Raw genomic sequence first — 19,908 nt, forward strand, 5'->3', positions numbered from 1 at the left:
CTTTATTACAATATTATAATTTTCTTATTTACAAGTTTGTGCTTCTCTGTATCCATTTTATTTTAATGCGATAGCAAAACAAAAAGATTCAATATCCAAATTTGTTCCTTTCTTCAGCTGCTTAAATGAGTAACGCCTTACGAATCCTCTAAAAAACTACCATCCCCATACTTACAAAAAATGTCTCTCCTCTACCAATTTCCACATTGGCAACACCATCAGCTGATGTCCAAATAAGTAAACGTTAATTTTACACTTCCATTTAACGGTCACTCAGGACTTGCCAATCGTCTACAACGGTACCTACCACCCATATGAGCGTACAAAAGTCAATGGCGTAGCGGCAAAACGCGCAGTCACGAGTTACGAGCAGACGAGAACGGTCGAAAAATTCTAAAATATTAACGTGCAGCAAAAAAGTGCCACAACAAGACCACAGCAGTGCAGGCAGTGAGAAATTATTTTCTTTTCAATAAGAAAACAACTCAGTAAAAATAAGCAATAAGTCTGTGGGAGTGTAGCGCACCGCAACTGGTCAGTGCATTTAATGAGCAGCACTGGCTGAATGAGCGGATGCCAAGTGCGTGACGAAGCTTAATTAGAGTGTAGACCAAATACCGGGCACAATAAAAAAAAGAACGCAATAGTGCAGGAAATGATTAAATGCAGCTAAGAAAAATAAGAACTGTGCATATTATAATAAAATTAAAGTAGTGGAGTAAGGAAAATTGTTCAAAGCAAAAGCGTGGCGCATTTGCGAATCACCCAACGAATTGTGACAATCAAAAGCGAATTTTAATGGAAACATTACCAAATATACCTTTAAGCTTAAGTTGAACACAAGTGCTGGTTTTTTAGTGTTTGTGTGTGCGTGTAATATGTTCTTTCGTCGCATGTTTGCGCGCAAGGACAGCAGTGGCAGCGGTGATAATACCGCTTACGATTTCAATGAGGACGACGTCAACGCAAACGGCAACGATACTGAGCGCGATGAGGTGGGCGCTTTGGGAGGCGCCACAGCACGTGGCAAGCACCACAGCAGCGATAACGGCAATGGCACGCTCAGCAATGGCAGCGGCGCCGGCACCTTCAGCAATGGCAACAGCAGTAGCAGCGATTACGAGTTGCAACGTCGTCGTAATGAAATGCGCAATTATGGTTCTGCTACGGCTCCCTCCAGCGCCACAGCTGGCATCAAGCACTGCGGTTCGGCGAGCACATTGCATCGTGCAGCCACCTCGGGACCGGCTACGGTGCAGCTAACGCCACTGTGGGAGCACATACTGCGTACGCGCACACTGCCTGACAATGTTTATCCCATTAAAATATTCGGTGAATTTCTCGAACGTCTGCGGGATCCCGAGTGGCAGGTGCGTCAGCATGCCTTGCGCGTTTTTGTCGATGTTTTGGTGGTGATGCGCGCCGAGGCGGACGCGTACATGGATCCGCTCATACCGCCATTGGTGGAGAATTTGGGACATCCGGCGCCTACCGTGCGGAAAGGCGCACTCGATTGTCTGCGTGTTTATCTCGCTGAAACGGAAATGCCCCAGACGATATTGCTGCAGATACTCGATATCGGGCTGAATCAGAAGATTACCAACGAACCGTTTGGGGGACGCTTAACATGCGGTGTTATGCTATCCCTACCAGCGCTGGTTCAATCGACGCTGCACACGAGCAAGCGGCATTACATTTTGCGCACGGCCGTGGAGATGTTGGTGCAGAAGATGGGGCAGGTGACACATCAGGAGATTACGTTAAAGGTGCTTTTGAAACTGCGTGAATTGGTTGGCGAGGATGAGTTTCGCGAGTACATGACGAAGAGCGCGTACAGAGAGTTCGACTTGTTGTGCAATGTGTACGACGTGGAGGCCAAAGCGCATGCTAGCACGAACGGATATGGCAGGCATCCGTATGTAAATAACGGTACGAACACTTGGCGTATGTTATCCAAGCAATCGGTGCCTAGTTGCTGGCGTTCGTCAGATGAGGAACAAATGCTCGAAGAGGCAGCCAAGGGAAAAGTAATTATGGAGACGGAGATTAAAATCAACGATGACACCGTAACGATGCGTATACTCGAGGCGAAAGATGAGGATTGCGAAACGGAAGCCGACACAGATTCCACAAGTCCACGCAAATCCGTCGACACATACCCGAATAGTTTGGAGGATGAAGTGGTATGTGGCCGTTTGCCCAGCGCTTCTCGCGACTCGCCGCATGAGATAAGTGCCGTTGTGCGTTTGCTTAGCGATTCCGAGCTGGAAATGGAGGATGATAGAAGTGACAGGGCGCGTCAGTCACGCCAGCGTGAACAACAGAAATATTACACCGTCATAACGCCATCGACGCCATCACGCACGCCAAAACGTGTCACATTCGGCGGTGAGGTGGTGAAGATGCGCACACCGGACAGCGATGCCACTACGTCGAATAATAGAAGCAACGGCAACAACAACGACTTTGCCGAGGCTGAGCACCAGCACACACTCTTCCCGGTGGCGGCAGGCAATCAAAATTCGATTGACGCCGGCGGTGGCGGCAGTAGTGACAGCAGCGAAGCGGTACAACGCACTGTCACAACAACAACTACCACGACGGAAATAAAAATCATCAGTACGCCATCCACATCCACCACAAGCAGTCCGGCGCCTGAGGAGTGCAGCAAGATTATGGCCTTAAGCGTCGAAATAATCAACGATAACACCAAGCCGCTGCCGGTGGCCGCGACTACAGCGGTGGATCACTCAACAGCAACGCGACCCAGAACAGCACAATCGCCGAGACAACCACAAATATCAATCATAGCCACCGAAGACGCTGCCACATCCACTGCAGACGATGCGAGTCCTTTAACCTCTTCGAATACAATTCGTTCGGATTCGCCACCCAAAAGACGCGATTCCGCTGCCAGCGTCACTTTGTCACCGCATTCAGCCTTTAGACGAGTCATCATTAGTCCAGTGGACAATATTATTAGCCCCAAGACGGAACATAAGCCCATTGAGGTGATGCATAACTTGCAACGCGATCCCTCGCCTGTACGTGCACGCAGCGCACGACGCGTCGAGTCGGCCAAGCATTCATCCCAAGCTGGTGTGAGTGAGAAAAATGACGCCTCATTGACGGCTCCAGTGACACAAGTGACACATGCTCCACGTGCGCAAACACCCTCACCGCTGCCACCCAAAAGCTGGGAGGAGCTGGACATTGTCGATTATGACACGTTATTGGATTTGCGTTCAGGGGTAAGTGAAAGTCAATATGCTGGTAATCAGCGAGGCAATTACCTATTTATATATGATCGTACATACATACATGAGATAAAAAAGTTGTGCTTAGTCAACTGTCAGTGTGGCAACATTCGCGCTTTCCATTTCTATGGACTCAACATTCACAGACTTTGCGTCTGAACGCGAAGGTTGTTGCACAGCTGCAATCCAATCGATATATTGCACTTGACGTCAGTTTATTGTGCAATTAAATAAATAAAAGTGTATGAAAATATGAACTTATATCACTTCAGTTGGCACTTTGGTAGTTGGTAGATTTGTCTGCGCCATAAAGTTGCTCGTAAAGTTTTTGCAGCGGCCATCACTTTCACTATAAAATTTTCGAATTCGCTATAGACGTTAAATGTAAACCGGAACCGTGCAGTACTGCAGTTGCACGCACTCACTTTCCGCTATCGAATTGGACCAGTAGGACATTAATTAGCAAGTAATGCGCCGCAAAGGTGCAATTATTTGCACGTGGAGATTTATTTCAAAATTTTATTTTATTTGTTCGCATTTTGTCCATTTGTTCCCAGCGAAAGTTAGTGAGAAGTCACTAAGTTAACTTTTCACTTTTAAATCCGCCGCTAGAAAATTTGCATACCTGCGAAAATGAGTAAAATATCAGTAAAAAATCAGTTAAGTGAGACCATAAAGATTTACAAAAAAAATACAAAATAAAATTCTTGGAATTTAAAATTTGTTTTTTGGTTTCTATATTACTTTTCCCTTATATACCTAACATTATTTCATAGTTTTAAGTACTGTAGCATATTCGAGAAATCTTGTTTTTTTCTTTCGTTAAAAGGTGTCCTAAAAAATTACAAAAATTCATTTTACTTAACTGCTTAAAGAGAGAAAAAAATGGCTATCTATTTCTTTTTTAACATCACCATTATCATCATTTAGCGCTACAGCTCTGTGTGAGGTTTGCCTTACTGCACAAAAATATTTCCATTTGCCCCGATCCCTGGTTGATTCCTTCCAGTTGTTGACCTTGAGTTTTCCCCGTGTCGTTTTCTAATTATCCAATCTATCTTGATCTTGGTCTGACTCTTGCTTTCGTTGCAAATGTTTAACGTCAATTTTTTTTTCGTTGAGCTTTCGTAGGGTCCATTCTCAAGGTATGGCCTAACCATCTTAGTCTTTGAGCTTTGATGAACAGCACAACTTTTCCCTCCTTATAAGTTAATACAGTTCATGGTTCCATCTTAAAAGCCACTTGCCGTTGTCTTTGGTTGCACTGAAGATTAGCCTCAAAATTGTTCTCTCGAAAACTTGAAGTTTTTTCCAAGACTACAATCCGTAACAAAGAACTGGCCGGACTATAGATTTTTACAGCGGAATTTTGCAAAGTCTGTTCAGCAGCTTCGATTTAAAAAGTTTAATAGAATAAAATAGAGCACAATTTTTCCAATAGCCTTGAGCGCTCGAGCACTGACGGTAAAGCAAAAGTCTGTTTGATGAAACTATATTCAGCGTTAACACTGAGTATCACATTGGGCCTCCAGGCCTCAGCATCTGGATTGAGAGTGACAACCAACGCGAATTAGTCTAACTTAACCTAAACACTTACCAGATGGGTTAAGTTTATAAGGTCTTCCATTGAAAAAACACCCAACAAAAATTAAAAGTGAAATTCCACTTAGCCGCAATTGAAACTCCCAAGTCGAGGACGATTAATTCAAAATGTGTTCAAAAATATCGAAGATTTCTACAATTTTTTCGATAGCACAGCGTGAGTTTGTATGTACTGTGAGTGAGTGGACCGAAGATAGAGAGGGGAGCGGTAGGATTACAAAAGCTTCGGAGTGAGCTCGTTTGCGCATGAGACCTGTGGATGCAACAATATGGTTCCGGCTCCTGTAGAGCATCGCATTTACTTTAGCCAACATCTCGCTCAACGAAGAGTACGGAAACTATTGAGACTTTCAAGCATGAATAAACGTTTTTTCCTATAAATTCTAACGAAGCATTGAACACTTAGCCAGATGACCAACATATTCTGAGTTTGGTGTAACAATTTCTATGGGTGCTGCAAGTGATGGAGTTCACTCAGCACTTTTGGTGCGAACACCTCGCACTTTGAGAAATACGCTTTAGATTTCTGGTCAATTACTTCTTTGGGCGTCGGAGCAGTGTAGCTGTAGAAAGAAGGGTTGATCGAACCCGTCAAAAGGTCTCAATAGTTTTGAGCTTCCATAAGAAAATGACTGGGTAAACCTCACCGGAGATTCCTGGCCTAGGCGTTTCTACGAAGGTCTGGACAGCTTATGCAAGGCTTTGCTGGAAGGGCTGTTTATATTTGTTTATATAACGGTGAAAATAGGGAAGTATTTTCTCAGCACTCAGTAATGAGCGCCTCTGGTCAAGGAGTGGACTCTTTTAAAGTGTAGCCCGTCTAACCTATGGAAAAATGATTTCAGAGGAGTGGCCAAAATCAGATCAGCGGTTCTCATTGGAAAGAATCAGCTGATTGGCTGAGGTCCCATTGGTCATGACAGTGGTTTGTTTACAAAAAAGCTGAGATTGTGTGGCGATATGCGAAAAAAATTGACACGAACTCCGCTTATGTTGCTTCGTTGCCTTCAGAACGATTGATCTGACGAATGGGGAAAGAAATTGAAAAGGTGTGGCCAATAACAGACCGTTATCTGGCTCTCAGGGAATTTGACAGAATCAACTGATAGGTTGACGTAACTAGGATCACGAAGCGGGTTGTTCACGAAAAAAAGAAAAATGGGGTAGTGATATAAGAAAAAATTTACACAGGGTCCTCTATTGCTGTCTGAACAACGACTGATTGGACGAGTGTTTAAATACGTGTGAAATGATTGGGCAGAATTCGGCTGCCGAATTCCCTGTGACCTGGCAGCCGAAGTTCCCCACACAATTTTCTTTTTCACCATAGGTTAGGTTAAATGGCTGCTCTTGTGAGAAGCCCACTTGAACAAAAATTTAAAATTTGTCTTTTGTTATATCATACAGGGGGAGGGGAGTGGAAAAGGAGAAGGGAAGGAACCAGACAGGTGGAATAAAATGAAGAAGGCGGCTTTGAATTAGAGGAGAACGGCCAACACTGGCGATTTACGTTTGTATGAACTGCTTCAAGCTTCTCATGAATTTTCCCAGATGTGCGATAAACCTGCAATATTCGCAGGTGCAGCGAAAAAGTGACCCAAAAAAGAAAAAGTCACCATAGATATTAGTCAAACCTTGTAAGTCTATCATCCTTGGATCGGACGTGTGTGTGAATATGTGGAAAATGAGCGAACAGATTTCTGCTGCCGAGTACCCGACGACGTGGCAGTCGAAGTTACTCTCATAATTTTTGTTTTTCCTTTTCTCCGTAGCTGAAGGCCAAACCTGGATATCCTTGGTCTAACCTAACCCAATCTCCTTTAGTATTATGAGCACTTGCATTTCCTGCTGGTACATTTACCGCGCTGAAAAGTATGCAACACGTACACCTATAAGCGGACAGAAAATATGTAATTTCCACAACAATAATTTTCCATATGCATGACCAGTAATAATAATTCTGCAGTGAAGTGCACATATCCGACTAACCAAAATTTACAGGTGCATACATATTTTTTTGTATTAATAAAAGTTGGTTTGCAAGCACATTTGCGAGTGAATGATTTAATAACAGACGCAAAGAAACAATATAAATTAACAACCAAGCGCATACATCATAGGAAATATGCGGCAAACTCTCAGTGCAACTCACGTTTTTACATACATATTTGTATTTATGTGTGTATTTATGTATGTGCAGGACGGTAGTTATGTACACATCAGCATGCCTACATATAACACCGAAAACGTGTGTCCTACGTGTATTGGTTACAGCTAAGTTATTATTTTATCCGCCACTGCACTCGAAACTGGGTCATTAGGATATCGTACGCGAGTCCGTGTGTATGTGTTAGTAAGTATGTAAATATAATCGAATGGGGTTGTAGTAGGATACATTTAGTTATCGAAACTCAATTCATGTTTTATTAATATTCGATATAAACATCTGATAAGTAGCCGAGCATATGGAAGTGCTCACTTTCAGCCATAGGCGATGAAACTTAATGCAAAATACAGAACTTGGATACAAACTCTATACTCACATACTGGCATACCCGTATGATATTGAGATATATTTACCACAACAAGGAGGTTTATTTGTGTTTGGCTGTTTTAGTTCTAAAATTAAATTCAACGTGGTTTTAGCGCAAGGGGCAACTGCTAAGTCGATGTAAGTTCTTTTTCGATAAATCCAGAGTGGTATTATTTATATCTACTATATATGAGTATGTACACCTGTACGTTCAGCACCACATATTGCTAAGTTTTGATTATTGCCTTATTTATTTTTATTTACTATTTAATTTTTTATTATTTCTTTATTTACTATTTTTTTATAAAATTATAGTTCATATTACAACAAAAACTATATAACTTAAAACTCAAACTCGTCCAAAAATTACAAAAACTTAACAAAAAAATTAACAAACTTTCGTAAAATTTAAAAAAAATTGCAACCATAAAGTTGAAAAACTTAAGGAATTTCCGGAAAATTTTTTAGAAAAGTAGAAAAAATTAACAAATTTTCGTGAACTTTTTTAGAAAAGTTTCGCCCATAAAGTTGGAGAATTAACAAATTTTCGTAAAATATTTTAGCAAAATCTCGACCATAAAGTTGAAAAAAGTAATAATTTATCGTAAAATTTTTTAGATAAGTTTCGCCCATGAAGTTGAAAAAATTTACGAATTTTAGAAAAACTTCGACCATAAAGTCAAAAAAAATTAACAAATTTTCTTAAAATTTTTTAAAAAAATTTCGACGTCAAGTTGGAAAAATTAACAATTTTTTTTTTTAATTTTGTAGAAAAAAATTAACAAATTTTCGTAAAAATTTCGATATAATTAAAAGTTTTCGTACATTTTTTAGAAAATTTTCGAACATAAAGTTGAAAAAATTAACTAATTTTTGTAAAATTTTTTAGAAAAATTTCGACCACAAAGTTGAAATATTAACAAATTTTCGTGAACTTTTTTAGAAAATTTTCGACCACAAAGTTGAAAAAATTAACAAATTTTCGTGAACTTTTTTAAAAAAATTTCGACCATAAGGTAAAAAAATTAACAAATTTTCGTGAAACTTTTTAGAAAAATCTCGACCGTAAAGTTGAACAATTGATCAAATTTTCATAAAATTTTCGTAAATTTTTTAAAAAAAACTTCGCCCATAAAGTTGAAAAAATTAATAAATTTTCGTAAAACTTTGTAGAAAAATTTTGACTATAAAGTTGAAAAAATTAACAAATTTTAGAAAAATTTTTTAGACAAATTTCGAAAACAAAGTAAAAGTATAGTTCATATTACAACAAAACCCATATAACTCAAGGTCTCAAACCTCGTCCAAAAATTAAAAAAATTAGGTAAAATTTTTTAGAAAAAATTTGGCCCATAAAGTTGAAAAAATTAACAACTTCTCGTAAAATTTTGCAGAAAATTTTGACCATAAAGTTGAACAAATTAAAAAAATGTCGTAAAAATTATTAAAAAAATTCGCCGATAAAGTTGAAAAAATTAACAAATTTTCGTGAACTTTTTCGCCCATAAAGTTCAAAACAAAACGAATTGTAGTAAAATTTTTTAGAAAAATTTTGACCATAAAGTTGAAAAATTTAACAAATTTTCGTACATTTAAAAAAAAAAATTTCGACCATAAAGTTAAAAAAAAACAAATTTTCGCAAAACTTTTTAAAAAAATTCTACCATTAAGTTGAAAAAATTAACAAAGTTTAGTAAAAATTTTTAGATAAATCATAAAGTACAAAAAATTAACAAATTTTCGTAAAATTTTTAGAAAAATTTCGAGTTCGTAATAAAAAACAAAAAATGTAACCCTATGAATGGTAGTGGTCCTATACATTTTTTTTTGTTTTGAAGGTGTTATGCATTTTCTTCCATATAACGAATGGAAACGGCGGCCACCGTAGCCGAATGGGTCGGTTTATCACTATCATTCGGAAGTGCGTAGGTTCGAATCTGTGTGAAATGTCAAAATGAAGAAAAAATTTTCTCTAATAGCGGTCGCCCCTGGGCTGGCAATAGTAAACTTCCGAGTGTATCTTTGTCATGAAAAAACTCCTCATGCAAAAAAAGGTTTCTGCCGTTCGGAATCAGCTTAAAACTGTAGGTCCCTCCATTTGGACTCGACCAAACATCTAACAGAAGTGTACGCGCCAATTATTTCTTTAACGAATGGTCGATTTTTTTATATGGAGAACAATTTAATGCGGCTATGGCAACTGCGGACAAAGAGCTATTCTTTTATAAAAAAAATGATTATTTAAAAATAGTAGTTAGTTACAAAAGTAACGAAGCTGGTGAAAACAGTATTGAGCTGTAATATGCCGCATGTTCTACAAACATACACACACAATTTGTACTGCTCGATGTAGTTGACCCATTCGAGCATAACGCGTATGAGCTATAATTAAATGCCAACAACTGACTTGTATGCAATTGCCCATACTATTTTTAGCTAAGTCGTATGTAGAACAGGAATGGTGCCAGATATGGCCGATACTGGTATCTATTGCCTATTTATTTAGGTTATTTATAATATATGTACCTATATTTTGTAAATATACATGCAGATTTACCATAAATATTCAAATAGAGGAAGGTGTTAACGGCACCATCTCCTCTCTTTCATTTAGCACAAGTTTTTGTATGTGTATATGGCTGTATGTTCAGTGCTGTTGTTCAGTGATTGTCATATGTAAACTTCAGTCATGGAGAAATGCATGGAGAGAAATTTTGTATGGTGAGAGTGCAGAGACAATTCGCCTTGACACTATTAGTTATGCTTCTTTGTGGTTTTTTTGGAAGGAAGTTGCGTTCGGATAACCCAAAAACAACTCTACTCATTTCATTATCTGCCGTTATTCCATTAGTACTTATGGCAGTGTTGCCAGAAAAGTTACGCCAAAAATCTGTTTAATGTAGATAAAATCTTTCAAAAAATATAGAAAATGAATACAAAATTTTTAATATAATATATTTTTATATAAACAATTTTTTTTGTAAATTTTAATATAAACAAAAAAATACATACAATCTGTTCATGAGATAAATCATTTATTTAATATTAATAAGAACCCAAAACTTTGTTTTAGTATTATACAAACATGAAAATGAACATATAGTAAAATGGAATATACATTTACTAGGTTGTTCAATAAGTTCTGCGGTTTGATAAGAAAAACATAATTTTAAGGTTTGAAATATGGTTTGAAATATGGTTTGAAATATAGTTTGAAATATGGTTTGAAATATGGTTTGAAATATGGTATGAAATGTGGTATGAAAAGTGGTATGAAGTATGGTTTGAATTATTCAATATAGTCTCCCTGAAAATCAATACATTTGTTCCAACGAGATTTAAATTTATGAACTCCAACTCTGAAGTGAGAATCTGGAAGGGCTGCAAAAACGCTTTCCACGTTTGATTTTTTTTAGGTCTAAAAAACAGATAGAAGCCGCTAGTGGCTAAATCTGGTAAATACGAATTCGAACTTTAATTCATGGATTTTCACCGTTGTCAAAATGCAAAAATAAAAAAAAAGATTTTTTTCTTTTGCAAACACGGCCTTTTTCCACGAATTTTTTCCTTCAATATTAATAAACGGTTACAATAATATTCAGAATTTATTTACTAATCCAGAAACCAAATTCCTTTTGCATCCCAAAAACCTGATGCTAACACCAACAAGATAAGAACTCGTTTCGGAGCGGAAGAACCAGGTTCACACCACTCTTTAGCCTTTTGTTTAGATTTAGCATCATAGTTATAGGTCTCTCCAAGTCTCTTTCATAGTGATGAATCCACTGAATCTGAAACCCAATACTTCAATCAAAATATTGCTTACACTGCCCAATGAGATGCCTGGGGCTTCTACTAAATCTCTTTCAGTGACTCGATGATTTTCCAATACGATATCCTGTATTTCTTCCATAATTTCTGGTGTAGTTGCTGTTTTTGGACGTCATTAACGTGGATCGTCTTCAGGGCTTGTAGGACCACATTTAAATCCAGCAACCCATTTTTCTACTGTACTAATTTATGGCGAAATTTTCCTATATATTATACTTTCAACATTCGTTTATAAATTCCCTTTGCTTTTAAAACTTCCAAAGTATTTAATTGCTAGCCATGAAACTTAACAGATACTTTTCCAAGCTTCGCTACCAGGCTTAATGTGGTATGTTTCTTCTTGTTGTCCCGCCAATGGAGGATCCTGCAGTTTTTATCAGAAGCACTTTCATGGAAATTCACTCTTAGTTTGGTCATTGCCTGCCGAATGGCGTTCGCCAATAGACGCCTCTATTCAAATAATCTAATTTTTTATTGAATAATTGTAAAAATTTTGAGTAAGAAATTTTCATATTAAAATCATTCGAGTTGCATATAATAATGGTGAAGTGCTACTAAAAGATCTACGTCTTACTTTCTACTACTGAAATAAATAAAATGAAATGAAATGGTAATTCATGCCCACAACTGGCAACGAACCCTAAACCAACCGGCTGGCAAACATCTACATACCTGCCCAAATGTGATATGTACGGTTAACCTACTTTTCAACACCTTATATACCCATTGGCATAAGGAAAATCGCTGCTGCATGCCACGCTCGCATCTGTGAAATAATCCAGAAAATACAAAACCACAATAGAAGTTAAGTATTTAATATCCGCTGGTGGAGATTTGAATAAGACGTGTCCCTGCAACATTTCTTGCTCACTACAAAGAAGAAACGAAAATAAAAGGGGAACGTGCATTGAAGTTGTAGTTTCGCCGGGTTTTTTCAATTACTCACGCCTGTCAAAGCACTCATTTTTGTGCGGCTTTTCGCCAACTTCAATCCCTCATTGTGATTTTCCATATTTTTAATGGGAATAAGCGGTTACAAATGTATTTTAGCGCTGGACTTAGTGCCCTGTGGCTGGCTGGCGTATATCAACGTCATATCCTGTCCGACATCTAAGCGTCAATGCAGCGACACTCGCCGCCACTTCCTTCCTCTTTCAGCAAGTGCGCTTCTATTTGTGTTGTTGGTGTAGTTCTAGCGGTAGGTGTGTTGGCTGGCAGGCGGTAATTTAGTAAATGTTTTATTTTCGTATTATTTCATTGTTTCTCTATTTTCTTTTTTTTTTTTGGAATATTTTTTTGTATTGTTGTATTTTTTTCGCTGCTCGTTGACCCGAATTCTGCATTGTTTAGTGACTGTATTACCGGTACATTTCCCATTAAAATGTGGTACTCGTATCGTGGCGGCATTATGTGGTACTCAATTACTTCTCCAGCCGCCGGCCGGCTCGTCACTCATTGTTTATACCGCTTTGACTTTTCAACATCGCGTGCGTTTAAGTGGCTGGACGGCGTGCAAAGGGGGAATTATACAAATACTAATGTTTTTTTTTTAGTTCATATCCATAATACAGCTATTTTGCATTTTTCTGCCGCAAGTTTTGAGGATGCAGGTGCTGAGTGGCGGCTGGTAAATTATTTGTGGTGGCAAATTTTATGCGAGAATTTTCAGAAGAAGCTCATAAAATATGGCAATATAGTGCTTGTGTCATTGCAAAAATTAAACCTAATCCATATGCATATTTCTGTTAGTTCCATTTTTCCGCTGCAATCACAGCATAATACATCACCGCTTCACACGGCGTATACGCAATTTCAGTTTGTTTGTGAAAAAATGCAAGTAATTAAAATACATCCGTTTCACATCAACACAAACGCCTTACCAACTACATACATACACTAGTAGATATGTATATGTAAATTACTACGCTCACTCGCATGCACGCACACGTGCAAAGATATCCATGTGCTCATAATAGCACTTCCGGTTAATCGAGTAGCGTTTTGCCGGCCCCAAAACAGCTGACCTCAATTGCTACGGCATTTGTCGCCAACGCAATAGCCACAATACTCGTATATCTGTGTATGATGTGTGTGGGTAGCCGGCCTGTTGTTAGTCAGCTTAATCTGCACTGCTGTTTTCTCTTTCCCTACGCAGTTATCTACGTCATTTACTACGATTATATTTTTGTTACTTAGAATTGCATAAATAATTGCTTTGCTTTATTGGAGCGCGTAGTGGAGTGGTGTGAGTTAAGTAGATGGAGTGCAAAGCGATAAGGCATTTACATGTAAATCGGGGTTAATGTCACGGAAACATGTGAATATCGCCGATGGTTGCTGGTCAATGTGAAGGGATGGACTACCTTGCACTATCATTCTGCCTCTTATAGGCGTTGGATTTAAAGGCAAATAAAGCAAACGGATTTTATTAAATCAGATTTAGTGAATCAGAAAAAAATATACATCTCAAAATCCTACTCTATGAATGAAATAGAACTTTTTTGGATTCCAGCAATGATTTTCATACAAAACATAAATCTCACTTGAGCGCAGAGAAATATTTGCTGAACAAAGAACACTTCTACGAGGGAGAAGCATACAAGCGCTGTCTCCGGCCGCAAACAAGGTATATTTGATCCAACAATCGGAAAATCCAGCCTTCGCGAGAATAGAGAGAGGGAAAGATTTACAGAACAAAAAATACTTCTACGAGAAAAAAGCATACGAGTACTGCCCCCCTCTGCCTGCAAAGAAGGTATATTTGATCCAACAATCGGAAAATTCAGCCTTCGGGAGAACACCTTGAAGCTCAACGAAGAGAGACTGATCGAAGTCACCGCGACTCGCATCATGCATACAGGCTTTTCCCTCGCCACGATATTAAAATTCCGTTAGGCAACTTTAAAGCTAAGGTGGGCAAGAAGGGCATATTTGGATTGACATTCGGAAAATGCAGCCTTCGCGAGAACACTTTCAAGAACAACGAAGAGAGGTCGTACGAAATCGCTCGGAAAATGGTAATGGTTAGTTAGGGCGAGTGCATCCAGTATTTGCGAGCTCACAAATCTCCAGGCGCACTAAACTGTGAATATTCAACTTATGTGGGAAGTCTGTATTGTTGTACGAAAGTTAAACGTGGCTGGTCTCCAACACCATCACACAGAGGCTAGAACGTGTCGTCAATCAACAACGACGCATTGTGGAGATCAACGAATGAAGAACCGAACGAAGAAAGGGGCGATGGATTTATCACAAGCTTAGAAAACCACCAGCGAGCATTACGAGAAAGCACTGGACTGGAACCCGCAAGGGAGTGGAGTTCGCGCTCGGCCAAAGATCACTTGGCGAAAGTCGATGTTGCGTGTGCTAGCAGATGCCGACTCTACATGGGAAGGTGCAAAAAAAACAGCACAGGACCGTGTACAGAGGCCTTATGCTGCCGAACGGAGTGAATAAGGAAAAAAAGTTATCTCAGGAATCCTTGATAATATATGGAAAGTACGTTTCGAGCGTGCTTGACAAACACTCAGTCCGAATTGCCGACATCGACTCGGACCACCGAACCAAAGTACTCGTGTTCCTCTGCAGATTAAATGTTGTTGAATAGTAGCGCCAGTGGTGCGCGTGACGAAGGCGAGCCCAAACTTGTAAATAAGGACTAATCTCAAGTCTTTCCACTTGACATAGTCGAGGTCCAATAAGGTGTCTTAATAACAACGACAGATAAGGTGCATATACCGTTGCCTAGTCAAAACATGCCAGAACATTGGAACCGCAGTGTACCTTACCCAATCGATAAAAAAAGTGATCTTCCATCTCGCGCCAGCCACCGTGGGACAAACCATCCCCATGTCGCCTACGCATTCCTAATGGCAGTACTGTGTGATAAATGGAAGCGCTTCGATAACAAGCTGATTGGCCAAACTTTGACCAGATAGTTAATTTTTTCTTTTAAATTCCGGAAAGCCCTCGTCGATTTGGCATTTCTTCAACTACACGGACGAAATCCAGGACCGAACTCAACTACAACTACTGGATCAGACAGTTTATAAACAGGTATTAAACGACACATTCATCGGGAGTCTCTCACCACCGCCAAAGCATCCAACGACCACGCGTCGCAGACGAAGAGCTTCTGTTGCCTCATGAGATCCGCGTTATCTTGGGACAATAACGTTCATAATAGTATAGTCCGGTATGCGATGGATATCATCGGTACGTGGAGGCATCCAGCATGATACTAACCACCCATTCACATGCCCCCTTAAACCCACTCACCTAACACCTCTCTCCTTTTGACCTCAACCTCAAACCAGACCATGTTTCCTGGGCCTGCGGGTATATAAAATAGACGATGACGATGACCGGTTAACTACCACAAGAGATCCTTCGACTAGTCACCCCGGGTTTAATAGGTAAGAATGAACAAAATGGAAGGGACAGGAGTAAAATATCCAGACTGGACCTGCCAGCACATGGTGCGCGTAAACTCGCGAAACTTCGCAAATCACAGAAGTAACAGACGAATTTTTTTTTGGCTCAAATCGACAAATGGTTGTATTGTTAAATAGAGATAAGAATGGGAAGTGTAGCGTACAGAGAGAAGATGAAATATTTATTATGGTCACACGGAATTCTGTGGAAAGAACCTGTATTTAGTTTGAAAGCTCACAATGCCAAATTGATAATTTCCCGGTAGAGCTCATTCGAATCCCACAGTGGATATGAAAAATAAAAAAATCCGAAGATTTTTTCTAATAGTGAACGCCAATCGGGCAACCATGGCAAGCCTCCGCGTGTGTTTTTGCCATAAAAAAGCTTCTCATAAAAACTATTCAATTTTTTAAGCAGCATTTTTGCAAAATTTCTGGGCGTGCAGTTTTAAGACCCATTGAATTTTAGTATAACAAAGTGCAACTTTCAAATGATTACAATCTGAACGGTAGAACTACACTTAAGTTTTATGGAGGCACGAACTTCTACAAGTTTCTGTGCGACAGATTTTTTTTTTTTTTTTAACATTCGGTAATTTTCCGTTACCGGCCAATTTCAATATTTTTTATTTAATTTATTTTTTTGATATTCCACAAGCGCTAGATGAAGATCGCTCCCAACTTTCTGACTACCAGTCATTCACTCAGCCATATCTGCCCTCTTTCACTTTGCCCACAATTAATTTAATTAAATCACAAACCCACGTAAATGGAAAAGAAAACAAATTTATAAAATTTCCATGCGGCAGACTTGAGGAAAAAAATGTCAACGCCCACTAACCTTGACGTGTGGGTAATAACACTCAAGACAGCTCCCATAACCACTGTAAAATGCATTATCCAATAGATAGTTGGTATCCTATAGAATTTCAGTCGAATTCATACAAACAAACACACGCAAGCTGGCACGGTGAGTGAGTAAGCACTGCATGGCAGCAAAGCATGCCAAAGGTGTGCTAAAGGAAACCAAAAATTCACTATCAACCGCAGCGTAGTATTGACTTTCGGAACAACACCATGAGAAATCGATTAGAGTCACTCAGGTGGTTGGTGGAAAGACAATAAAAATGTACACAATACTCGTTTTTTTTCTTTCCTCGATATACACAGAGGACAAAGGATTTGTCACGGTTGCTGGTCGATTGGCTATATAAAAATACAGTAGTATGTATGTGTGTACATGTGGAGCTTAAGAAAGTCGCCCTCAGAGAAATAAAAAAAGTTGTTGCAATTGTTTAGGTACAGGGTTCAATGGCAGCAGACTGTAAATGTAGAGAAGGCGGAAGATGTTAGTTCTATCTTTAGTAAGCTTCCTTTTACTTCTACGTTACTTAATTATATATAAATAATAGGGCGGGTCGATTTAAAAATCGCTCATTGCTCTGTGAAAATAGTATTCTAGGGATCAAAATAAGAAACTTTGCCGAAGGAACCATACCTCTAAAACGAATTATGATGTCCCCCAATTTGGGTCGAACGAAAAATCCCTCTTTGACCCATTTAGAGTGCTCCAATCGAGTCCAAATGTATGACCGACCCCCACTAACTTTGGACGGCCGATCCACCCATGTAAGTGGCACACCCCCTGGAACTCTCCTTGGGGGTTCCCCATACAATCATTTCAAAATATCACCATTTTTGGCCTTTACATGAGAAAAGAAACTAAAAAGTTCGACCCAAATTGGGGGGCATCAGAATTCGTTTTAGAGGTATGGTTCCTTCGGCAAAGTTTCTTATTTTGATCCCTAGAATATGATTTTCACAGGGCAATGGGCGATTTTTTTGCCTCCCCACAAATCGACCTGGCCTAATAAATAAATAAAAATTGTAGAAGTCAGCACTTCGATCTACAATCCATTGTCCCTACTACTCCTCAGTTCTTTCAATAAACCTGAGATGATACTGGGCTGAGCTGAGCATCTTTGCCTCTTCACAAGGCCGGAATGCTCATTACTTATTCTCGATGTGGCAACACATTCATTCATTTATGGTGATAGGACGTAGAATCAACAGAAGACGTTGGACCTTACACCGAGACTGCGCAGTCCACTTTGCAATCTGCAATGACCCGTAAGCATGCCTGAGTACTCTAAATTGGTATTTGTTGGTCTTTGCCAAGGTTTGTGAGATGCTAAAACTCTTCTGATTATAAGCTCCCAGTAAGGACTTGCCATCCGTGAAAATGGGAAAACAGCACCGAGCACAGTTCCGGCTCTGGTGTCTACTTGGAATCCAACGGGACAAAACTACACTTTGCTCTTGGAATGTATCTGTGTTTCTTGCTATTCAAGAAACAATTAATTTTGTCGTATAAAACAGATGGAAAGGCAGATCTGTATGTACCATATCTGCAATGACAGCAATGCTGCGCACACGGCCTTAGACAGCTCTCCAACCACTTCAAGGGTAGTTGAGTATTGTAAATCCGGGCTGAACTATGTTTAGCTAGGATGAGTTCTGAGGTCCACTTTTTTGGCTCGGAGCCCGTTCTGCCCATTTCTGGGCGTCTGCCCGGCCTTCGCTCGAATCAGTCTTTGGCACTGATGTGTTAAAAAGCGACCACCTTGACTCTCTGGCACTGCAAGATCTACTCAGTTTTCTTCAGAGGTCGGGTAGATTTAAGAAAAGAAAAAAAAAGAAAAAATTAAAAAGAGAAACCGAGTGCAGTACAATCGACTTAATGTTGTCGCAATGCTGTGCTTGCTAGTCTGTTCCCACAAAAAATAAAATAAAAACAAAAAAAGGACTTTGCTTAGCGTAGCGGTGCCATGTTGTTCCATAGATTAGATTGATTTGAAATTTGCACTTTGACCTAATGATCTTTTGTGCCTTCCACTCATCACACAACTTCACCCAGACCCAGTTACCTTATTAAACCTAAGATGGGGCTGTGTTGGACTGAGCTTGTGTGCCTTTCTTCTGACTGCAATTAGCTGCGATATCACAACCTTCCCCACGCTATAGCCCCGCATTCAGATAGAAGGTGTATTGGAGTCTCCGAGGATTCATCGTAGAAACGACAAGAAAAAGGGGACCATATTTTATTCCTATGCAGATGACTGCGCAGTCTACAATAGCTTCTGAGAATGCCCATGATAATTTTCAGTTTATAATTGGAGAGGGTTATGAGTTTTCGAAACCTCTTATGGCTGTTCTCCCGAAAAAGGATTTCGCCTGGCGCAGCCTCATAATTGGGTCCAACTAATCTCCCTTAGCGTTAACTCTTCACTCCTAAGCCTCTACTTGATGGTATGTTGTCCCATAGCAAGGGAGAGCTCGGGACTTATTAATAACGAAGTCGCAACCTCTCTTCCTGATGCGTCCACTACTTCATTCCCAGTTTTACCTCTGTGGGTTGGGACCCAAATGTGCCGAATGCGACTTTACGTTTCTAACAGATTCAGTTTCTCGAAACACTCAAAGACCAGTTATAACTTAATCAACCTTGAGTGCTGCCTACCTGTCGCTTAAAATGGCAACTTGCTCATTCTGGAAATTCCTGTCTAAGTTGATCTCCACTCATAGATAGATGGCAAACAACTCCGTTTGGAAGATGCTTGAAAAACCACACATCGGCACAAAAAGCTTGGTGTTGGGGCCATATATTCCTACACTAATACCTTCTGGTGCCTTTGAGCAAAGCACACTCCTGGAGTTTGCTTTCCTAGAGTTTCAGATGTACTCCAGTTTATTTTGTCGTCCATAGACTTAGCTTTTCACTTGTGAGCGACTGCTGAATGGTGTGGCGTTTCTCTGTAAGGAAAGACCGCTTTGCGTTTCTTAAAGAAATTATTTTTTACCAGGCATCATTTTTAGTCTTAAATATGCAAGGTTGATCTATTAACATGAACACGAAATGCTTGGAAAATTTAATAAATTTAGGAAAAAAACAGCCACCATAACTGCTTAAGCGTTTTTGGTCGAGTTCAAAAACGGTCCCAAAATCTTTCTCAAGATTATTTTCTCGAGCACTCCAAGAGACCCAGATCGGATGAGATCGTCATTGGGGTTTCTGCATATATAATAAAAGTGTAGTTTTTGGTAATAGTGAGTGGACTTTACTACTCAGTTTCCTACTAAGTTCAAAGTAACAAAAAAGGAAGATCCTTCACTGGCTGACATATTGATTGGCGCGATTACCGCTTGGGGGGGATTTTTACGTGGCAGGACCCAAACCCAGTGGACCAGATAT

The 19,908-nt window shown here is 39.5% G+C and overlaps 1 protein-coding gene across 1 annotated transcript in view; it reads left to right on the forward strand.

Moving 5' to 3' along the window:
* Positions 1-878: 878 nt before the first annotated feature.
* Positions 879-19,908, forward strand: part of LOC129248515 (uncharacterized) — an 84,203-nt gene continuing 65,173 nt past the window's right edge. Inside the window, exon 1 of the mRNA XM_054888088.1 lies at positions 879-3,251. Coding sequence (XP_054744063.1) covers positions 879-3,251 — 2,373 coding nt within the window. The remainder of the gene's footprint in view (positions 3,252-19,908) is intronic.

This window comes from Anastrepha obliqua, chromosome 5 (assembly GCF_027943255.1).
Source record: "Anastrepha obliqua isolate idAnaObli1 chromosome 5, idAnaObli1_1.0, whole genome shotgun sequence".
Classification (NCBI taxonomy): domain Eukaryota; kingdom Metazoa; phylum Arthropoda; class Insecta; order Diptera; family Tephritidae; genus Anastrepha; species Anastrepha obliqua.